The sequence below is a fragment of the Berghia stephanieae genome, chromosome 4, assembly GCF_034508935.2.
Source record: "Berghia stephanieae isolate SIO BIC M18660-M18661 chromosome 4, UCSD_Bste_1.3, whole genome shotgun sequence".
In the NCBI taxonomy this organism is placed as follows: Eukaryota; Metazoa; Mollusca; class Gastropoda; order Nudibranchia; family Aeolidiidae; genus Berghia; species Berghia stephanieae.
In genome coordinates, this window is record NC_088363.1 from 47,058,184 (window position 1) to 47,068,183 (window position 10,000).

At 35.5% G+C, this 10,000-nt stretch overlaps 2 protein-coding genes across 3 annotated transcripts in view; one reads left to right on the plus strand and one right to left on the minus strand.

The window, feature by feature from the left end:
- Nucleotides 1-9,167, plus strand: part of LOC144970705 (uncharacterized) — a 20,043-nt gene extending 10,876 nt beyond the window's left edge. The window contains exons 3-5 of the mRNA XM_078910621.1: nt 1,434-1,585; nt 4,482-4,762; nt 6,563-9,167. Of these exons, the coding sequence (XP_078766747.1) occupies nt 1,434-1,585; nt 4,482-4,762; nt 6,563-6,663 (534 nt within the window). The 3' untranslated portion in view covers nt 6,664-9,167. The remainder of the gene's footprint in view (nt 1-1,433; nt 1,586-4,481; nt 4,763-6,562) is intronic.
- Nucleotides 9,168-9,663: 496 nt separating this feature from the next.
- LOC144970703 (tRNA pseudouridine synthase-like 1) overlaps nt 9,664-10,000 on the minus strand; it is a 14,380-nt gene continuing 14,043 nt past the window's right edge. For both annotated transcript variants that reach the window (XM_078910619.1, XM_078910620.1), the window contains exon 9: nt 9,664-10,000. This exon is cut by the window's right edge and continues 33 nt beyond it. In XM_078910619.1, coding sequence (XP_078766745.1) covers nt 9,819-10,000 — 182 coding nt within the window. In that variant the 3' untranslated portion in view covers nt 9,664-9,818.

Genomic DNA, 10,000 nt, shown 5'->3' on the forward strand with positions numbered 1-10,000 from the left:
GGACATGAAATTCAGCAATTTTCCAGATTTATCATAGTCCACATAGTAATCAGGGAGACTTGTTTGACATATAATCTGGGTTACTTCGGCGGCCACTTGACTGCTAATTTGATCTAACGGTGAGAGACAAAATCTAACTGCACAATACAATTAACGAATATGCCACTCAACAACAGTTGCATAAGTAAGCAATGGATTAAGAATGGTCTGTCTACACCTTCGTCTCATTGAACAAACAAACCATTTGGGGGTGACAGCCATGAACAAACAAAGCTATCACTCATTGCCCATCGCTCCATTGGTCAGTTGACCCATGACCATGTGTGTAATGATGGCAGTCGATGACACTGCCGAGGAATATTATAGGTAAATTCTATTGTTCACATCTTTGTGATGACTATGACTCACGGTTTGAACACACGCCTGATAGGCTATCGCGATAGACACTAACAGAGGATGCATGTAAAGTCTACTGTTCACACCTCTGTGATGAACGACGAACCATCGTTTTAAATTGGAGACAACGAAAAATCTCTTTTATGGGGATGGCTATTGTCAAATTTAGTCCCAATTAAGCGGCTGGAAATTGGGAAGGGTTTGACTCTTTATATACAAAATTCCATTCCCAAGAAATCGTCCCAATAAAGCTGGTGTCCCAAATAAGCGGCGTATCCAATGCCGGCTTGGACTGTACCTACCTATTCGATTTGAGACGGTGGACCACATATTCGATTTTAGACACGAAGAGAAAGAAACAGATTGAAAAAGAACAAACTAGGATGACTGGAGTACACTTGCAGCGTAATATTATTAGTGCTGACTGCTATGAGTGTTCTTTGGTCCAAAATAAATGTGTAGTCTCCCCAAAATACCAACTGGAAACGAACTACCCTTCCAACGTCGCTCTTGCCCACTATTCGATTTTCGCCTTTTTATCTGCAAAATGGGTTTTTATCGACATGAAGTTATCGGCAGGTCTGATAACCCAAATTGTTATGGGCCCTTTGTTGTATTCCCAAACCAACTCAAAATATTGTCGATTGCGAAGCCCATAATAGTCTTGGGTTATCAGACCTACTAATAAGTGCACGTAGGTTTTTTGTTAATTTAGGTATGTAAAAGTCTTTCTAGTTCTTGTCAAAAAAAAAAGGGTGCGTGTTTAAGTATGTCTAAATAAGTTCAAAGTTATATTAGTGGACTTCGTATTTATTTCACTAATTCGGATCCACTGAAACCCCAGATTCAATGAATAAAATAAAGTTTTGCTTCTTTTTTCTGTCGTTTGTTTTGCTGTGTTCTTGAAGTATTGTTTTGTAACGTTTTCTATGATTCGATTCCTTCCAAAAATGTCGAGAACAGGCAAGGGCCTGATTGCGAGGATTCAGGTAACGATAATAATTAAATAACTCGATTTTTTCTTCTTCTCTCTCTAGGTCAATCCCAAAGGTATTGCTGGAAAGGCGGGGCTTAGTGCTGGTGACGTCATAATGGCCATCTGTGGAACACCAGTGATTGGCTGGAGTCATCAAGAAGCCAAGAATGAAATGTTAAGAGCTGGAAACGAGGTCGACTTAACTGTTCAAAGGTCAGGAAAGAGAAAAGTTTGGGGGGATTCAAAATATATAAAAGCCTCTTATAAGAATCAAAGTGGGTCGTTGTTATGAGGAAAGGTTTTTATGTTCTGTTATGATGACAATGGAAGTAGTAATGAAATCAATTATATTTGATTTGCCGATTCCGACCATTAATGTCGCAAATACAGAATTGTGTACAGCGGTTTACATTATAAGCCGATGCACAAAGTATGTTTTCCAATCACCTTAGCTGGTTGGCGAGTTAGCGCACATTTAGAGAAGGCGAATAAAGTCGTACGCGGTAGCTGAAGTGTTAACGTTAAAGCTCCTGTCTTCATTATGGCGGTTTTCACTATTAGCCAATGCCAAATATGTGGCACGTCCTCTGAAACAATGTTAAGTTGAAGTGATTCAAATGCTGAAACTCGAATTTGAGAAAATTCTCACTATCAGTCATGAGGTTCGTTATGAGTCACATATGTAACCTATCGCCAGTGGCGTGGGGCCATTGGATCGAATGGTGCCAGGCACCGTACCAATCTTTTAAAAATCATTAACAGCATAATTTAATTAAAAATAAAACTGAGAAATTTTAACTCCACTGTCTTTCGCCAACTCGCCAATAACATACTGCCTTTTTAGTCTCCACTCTATTCAAGATTCCGAATCACGCACTGCGCCGACTCGTGTGTTGGTGACATCACTGCGCGAAGTAGTGACTAAATCAAACACCGTGGTGCAACGCAATCCAAGTTCCGGTTAATGCTCTATCCATTAGTATCGCTACAGCTGATTGAGCGAGAAACTGGGTCGAATTATACTATCTTCAAATAGCGGAAAACCCCTCGACTTGTGCCAGGATCTGAGAGCTCCACCGTTGGACGGGGGGATGCGCCAAATTAGGGTAACTTCGGCCATCCAAAATATTACATTAACTGTCAAAAACACTGATCATTGTCAAGTTTATTTGTAAGCAGCAAAGAAAAACAACATAAAACTTTAAAATATGACATATCAACCCTCCCCCCCCCCCCCCAACTCTTTTTCACGATTATTGAATAAAGTAATTCTTTGCAACGAAGCATTGTGGACGAATTTACCAACATTTTTCTTGCTTGTAGTGCCGAGTTGATGGTTACGTGTTTATGAGTGTTTATTTGTGTGTGTGTGTGTGTGTGTGTGTGTGTGTGTGTTTGTTTGTGCGTGTGTATTTGTGTGAGTCAGAGAAAGAAAGCGAAGATTGTCAACAGTTACACTTTGGTGTTTTTTTAGATTTTTTAAGTACTTAAGTGGAGTGATTTTTTCTTTGTGATGCTTTAAGATCTGAATCTACCTTTATTTGTGCAATCATTAATCGTAGTCCACTGATTTCCATTATTTGAGATATACTTTGAAGTTTTGTTTTGTTAAACAATGAATTGCAATGAATCAAGTTGACTCTTTACTTCACCGACCGTTTGGGAGATTGGCACTAGGTGACAAATTAGAAATAAAAAGACTAGTTCCTCACCAACCAACTGATTTTGAATTAACAAAGGTGTGGAAATCTCGAAAACGCTCTTTTTCAGTGACATGGTATGACAGGCATGAATGGCTAACAGTTAGTTTAGAAAAAAAACGTTTCTTTTGTTTTTATTGTCTACTTTTTACAGATACAACAAACACTGACAAATCATGGACATCTATAGGCTATAGTGACCTTAACCACTTCCATCGTAATATTTAACCTCCTGAACGTTGATTTAGCACCCTTAAAAGAGTGAAAAATTTCTTGCGAAATTCAATGAAACACAGAGCGGTTAAATTCGTTAATGATTCTGTCAATTCACAAAGCTGAAATAGATGCCATTCCAAATTTCAATAAACACATTATAAAAAGATTTGCAGAGATGAAACATCGCCGTGCAGATTTTCTTTACAAGTACTAAAAGTAAGTAATTTCTGTCATAGGTTTTTTTTTTCTCTTTTGATTTACATTTATCACATATTAATTGCATTATCGACCAAAACCAATCCTTTAAATGGTGGACAAAGAATAATTACAAAGACCTTTTCATACGGGACTTGTATCTCAGTGTTGTGGCTTGATGTTTTCATGAATTATTTGTTTTTGTGAGTTTTGTCCACTCGTAGAAACCATCGACCCTCCCCCCACCCTTCCAAAAAAGAGAGTTTTTAACATCTGCTCTCTCCTCTTAACCGTGTTCACAGTTTTAGATTTTTTTTTCTTCTTCTAATCATGGCACCACCATACGCCGTCAATACGCCACGCCGCTGCCTATCGCCTCTAAGCGGTATTATGTCGCGGTGATCTGGGCGCTAAAATCGATTTTATAATTCAAAATATAAAACTTGTGTTAACATATTATTATCTATTTAAGACAATAGACATAGATCTAGATTGTTTTTAAATGATGCCCTTTCGCCACATCATAAGATATCGCCGCCTAGGCATTCCACGAAGGAATATAGATACTTCATCAAACAAGATGTCTGATGTCATTACCCATGTTGTCCAAGTGAGCAAATTGGGGGTTAATATTCTTGCCCAAAGAAAAAAACGAAAAGGCCTGAAGCGGAGCTCGAACCCGGGACCTTCCGGGTCACAGTGCAATGCCTTAACCACTTAGCCACTTCGCCTCCTAGACATATATATTCTTTTTTTTAATTACAACCTTAAATCTGAGAATTCTAGTCAGTTCTACTATAAAAATCATTTTTGGGCTCCTCGTTCATCCAAAATTAATACAGATTTGAGACGATGGTTGCCATATGTTTTCCGAGCGATCCAGCAGGTTGTCAAGTACCTTAAGATTTAGCCATGACGACTTAGATCATCCGCGGCAGCTAAAGCGTTAAAGTTAATGCTCGTAACTTCATTTCTTGATATCCTGTTTGTGTCCGCAGAGGACGTATCAACGTCAGAGATCCAGCTATTCGTCAGCAGGCAGGAATGCCAGCCCTTGGAGGTGCTAGCGGTGCGAACGAGCAAAGATCGGAACTGGTGGAAGAGAGTATCAATCCACACATGAACGAAGGGGGCACGTACAGGAACGTCACGCCGAAGACCTACAAGATCTTGGAGCAGCAGCTGGCGTCGAAAGAACCTCCTCCATCGGCTATGTCCTCAAAGCAACCAGCACAGCAAATGCAGCCCGTCCATGCACGACAAACTGCTCCTCCTAAAGGTGAGGGGTGAATATGGTTCTAGTTGCTTTAGGTTGATGTCTTTTTTATTTAGTTTTGTTGACGTTTTTTGTTGTTGATGATGGTGTTGGAACAATATCAGGGAAGAGAGAGGGCATGTTTTAGGTCTTTAGGCTTTGTTGTTGCCAGCGAGATGAATTTCATATAATTATATACATAATATATTTATATAATACAAAATATAATATTATACATAAGATAATATAATCAAATTGTCATGGTCCTGTGAGGCCCCTAGAATTTATTAGTTACTTTTCTTTTTTTTTTTTAAAGAACAAATTACGAGTTGTTTAAGATGATATGAATCATGAATAGAAAGATGAATGTTTTTATGAAATGAGTGTATCTTATTGATGAATGGTGATCACAGTTACAAAGGAATATATGATTTTATGTAGCTTGTGCGATCCTGATGATAATACTAAATATTGTGTGCTGACTTATGGGGTTTCAATTCCAATCTGAGAGTGGTTGCGTTTCCCTTCCAATGATGCCAGACTCTTGTGACATCTCGACGGTGGTAAGGGAGGCTGTAATGTCTTGATGGTGGAAATCAAATGAAGTGCTCCACGTGGTCCCAGTGTAAAATACAAATTTTGAAAATATTATTAATGCGAAGGAAAATAATGTTCGGCCGTCAAGGCGTACGTATTTGAGAGAAGTGTGTGATGAAAAGCAAATTAAATCAATCAGCTTTTATAATAAATGGCTACGTGACAAGGTTAAAATAAAAGTATTCATTTTTTTATGAATTCTAAGAGAAGGCTATTAAATGAATGATTATCTAATATTAGTACAGTTTTTCGAAGCCTACCGAAATAATATACATTGGAGTGAGATGAACTCCGGTCTTATGTTTGTATAACTAAAATAAAAATTTAGAAAAATAAAGATGAATCATTGTTATGTGACACAAATTACGCCAGAATAAATTCATTATCGTTCTGAAAGTCGTGGGTTTAAGCCCAAGTACTGGCACTATATATTTTTTTTAAGATGCATGACCTGGTCCACCCCCTTTTAGGTGTAAGAAGTTAAGGGCCGAAAGACTTGTTCGAGGGGTTTCTTCTCTGAAATATTTCTGCTTTAACCCTACCTAATTTTCTTGTTACAATTTTCCAAACCGGAAATAAAACATCGACAGTGATTTGTAAGGCCCAGTTAGCAGATAAAAAATTCATAGTGAAAAGGAGAGCAGCCCCCTTCACACACTCAAATACTCGCCCTTTTGTTGTACGGGCAACAACTGTATGAATGTTTCATTCATTTGAATAAAATAGTGATTGCATCCCTTGACTAAGTAGACGTGACCAATCATATTATAAAGCAGTCATAGTATAGATATACACATCCTGTGACATCGGCGAAAGCAGTATATTAGTCTGAAGGTGAAATTTTTGGATTTGCATTTTCTTGCATTTTCTGAAAGAATATGCTCACCGGAGCATTTTAATCTTTATTTGAAGTAAATCGGGTGATTTTTCATGAAGTTATGGTCAGATGTATGGTAAAGGTCTTCAACTTGACTAGCTGTAAAAAATATTAAGAAGTGAAATTAAGCTTTGATATATCTCGAAGATGTACAAAAAGGGTTGATTTAATCATTTATGACAAGAACTCACTTTGGATAAAAATTGACCTAACTAAACTTGGCAATATCTCAGTTCAAACCTTTTCACCATCCCACTGATTATGTCATTCACTGTAACATTTAACGACGTACGTATACAGGACAACTGTTTTTCAATTTGCATTAATTTCTTTCTTTCTTTCTTTCCCAGCTGGTAAACCATCGTCTATTTTTGACAGAAAGATGCAGGATAGATCGGATTACCTGGTGGCGTCGGGCAACACAATTCAGAAAACGTTTGGAGAACAGTAACCATTAACTTTATCATGGATTCTCTTGCATCATATTCTATTTATTTTTATTTTCAACTTTGTCAAAATCTATTGGATTAAAAAAATAAAATTATTCATCATATTCTTTTTCAAAAACAAAATGTTAAAGAGAAATATACATTAAGGTGGGCGTACACTCATTGTGATAAAAACATAAACTTATCAAAATATCATATGTTTCGTTTACTTATTTACTTTATTTATTCAACTTTCATTCTCTGCTATATTCAAATAATATATTATTTGACTTTAAAATCCTGTGATTCCTGTACGAAGTAGTTATCGCTTATCACATTCAGTGAAAGATAATCATCTACAATCTCCCACAATCATCATCACTATTGATCTGTCATTAATTATGTAGTGCAATAGTTATTAACCCTTTACAGATGGGATTCCATTTTACTCTAACCTTATATCATTTACATAAGTGGTTTTATGCCGGAGTGTTCTGTAAAGAATGAATGTATATTTTTAACTGCTCAAAATTAAAAATTAAAATTGTGTAATTCATTCTAGTGATAAACAAAAATGAATATAACAGCTTCAAAACAGAATAAAATACCAAACAAGGAACGCATCGGGCTCAATACCCTTCTTCAGCCAACAACAACAAAAAAAAACACAATTAAAACATAAATACATTACTTAAACACCCAAATAGGTAGCCATTTATTTAGGTTTTTAAGAAAGTTTTAATTGTTTTTTGTTGTTGGCTGAAGAAGGGTTTTGAGCCTAAAACGTTCTATGTTTGATATTTTGTTCTTTTCTGAAGCTGTTATATTCATTTTTGTTTATTACTTTTTTACAGTCCACATTGTCTAGCAGCTTAGTATCCTTTGACTTGTAATCAATTCTAACCATTTAATTTAGGCTTTAAATTGAATTTTAGTACATCTGATCGACATAATACCGGATCTGGGTGATTGGTCATATACAGGGCGTGTAGACACCTTGCATCTCAACAACTAAGATTCAAATCATACTTTCTTACTGTATTTGCTTAGAGAGCAGTGGCTGTGATATGACTCTGGTTTCATTGAAGTAGTTACTGTCACCACAATAAAAACAAACGATATAATGTCCTCAGAGTAAAATCAAATTTTGTCTGTAAAAAGTTAATGTCTAACTATAAAGCGCTTGGTTCCTGTGTTGACGCTTTATTAATGTCATTTATTATGTAGCTGTAGTTCTTTAAACATGATGATTCTGTTGCGGTTTTTTTTTCTTTTATTTTCCTTTTAATTCTTTGCATTCCCTGTAGATTTTTAAATCAAACACAGTGGACACTGGATAATTTGATATTGCGGAAAATGTGATTTTTATTTACTCTTTTACATAAGAGTTCTATTTCACTTAAACCTCATGTATTAATGTCTTCACTAACACAGCACTAATAACCATCAACCCATATTACTACCACTACTCTTCATGGTATTTATAAATGGTTAACTCTGCAGTTCGAACCTGATTAATTTGGAGTTTTAAAAAATATGCTGTACTGTGAAAGAAATTCAGTGTCGACACTATTTTCTCGAATCAACAGTTATCATCTTATCCAGAGTCAACTGTAACTCATATTATCTAGTCATAGTTTGATTGGGTTTTTTAAAATGTCTTTTTAAAATAAAATCCATCATAAACTTTACATTGTACCAACATCTGTCTATTGCCCATTGTGTAAGAGAATATAACATATTATGAGTCATTGGTTTAAATCAAAATTAAACATTTTTCTCTCTCTTTTCATCGGAGATAAGAACCAAATAAAGTGCTGAGTGGTTATTACATACTCATACGAGGTCAGAACAGCATAAAGGTAGATTCAAGAATTCAGAAATGTTGAAATCAGTGTCGATGAATTGTTCAACATGTCTAACATTCTGAGTTTTCTGTATCCCCCCCAAAAATACCAAGACTACATTGAATTGCACGATACAATTTGGATACAATGAGTTCATCAAGATTGAGGATCAAATGACGTTATATCAGAAGTCTCGTTGAATGCAAGATGTTGTTACTGAAGAAATTTAAATTTAATTTCAAGAACTCACTCTGGGTCCCAACTCGTTGAACCTCTGGTCCTTTATTACAGAAGATAAAAGTGCTCTGGACATATATGAGGCCACAATGTGTGTAGGTACTGAATTGAGTTCTGTTAAAAACCATGAGTATGTCCCGTCTTGTGATTATCATTTATTTCATTATTATTTATTACATATTTTTTAATGCAATACAAACAAATGTTGGAATTTTTTTTTTTTACATATCAGAAAAAAATGAATTTCTAAAGTGTGTTCAATTCTAATTGTGTGTAAAAGTAGATCACTAAAAAAACGTCATTCAACTTTTCGCTATAGAGACGTGTGCATACAATAAGTCTTGTCACTGTGCAATCACTTCGTGGTGATGATGATCGCTGATGATTGTAAGAATACAATTTTAGTTCATATATACAAATAAATACAATTATACATCCACTGAGTTTGACTGGCCTCTCATTCAATGGATTTTTCTTTGTCTTTGTATTTTACTTGATCCGTTTATTTTGCTTGAAAAATTCAATTTTATTCCAAAAAAAATTTTAATGGATTAACTTTATATTTACCTTAATTTTCATTTGGCTTCATTCCTGTGTTACTTTGTGTGTGGATGAGGTCGCCAGGCGTTTAGGGCCTGTGATCTGGAAGGGCCTGGGTTCGAGTCTCACTTCAGGCACTTTTGTTTATTTCCATGGCCAAATTTGTCCACTTTAGACAACAATTTCTGATGACATCAGGTGTTGTTTGTATGATAGATAATCTTCCTGACTTAGTACAGCTTGTAAAGTGCTTTGAGCAATATTATTGGATATTGCGCCATATAAAAGTTCAAGATATCAGTATTGTCTAGTCTAAAATCAGATATGAGCCCCAAACCAATGCACAGTTTACACAATTGACTCACATCTCTAACTTACAAAATAAATCATATTCATGAAAAGATATTACATTTTAAATTTATTTCTTAAATGCAAAAATATTTACTTCTAGCTCTTTCATTCCTACATATTTTCAATCATCAGATTTATTCTTTCACAACAAAACGAAAACATCTCTCTATCCCCATTCTTGACAATACCAAATATTATTCCTGTCATAATTCTTTTTGAATAAATGATTGCTCATCTTTCACACAAATACTTTCATTACTACTAAAATTAACTTCATTCTTTTTGGAATTATCCCAACTCAAATCATTGGCACTATTCTCATCTGAATCAGAGGAATCATCATTGACTCCATCTTTATTGTCGAGTATAGAGACATTGTTCGTTG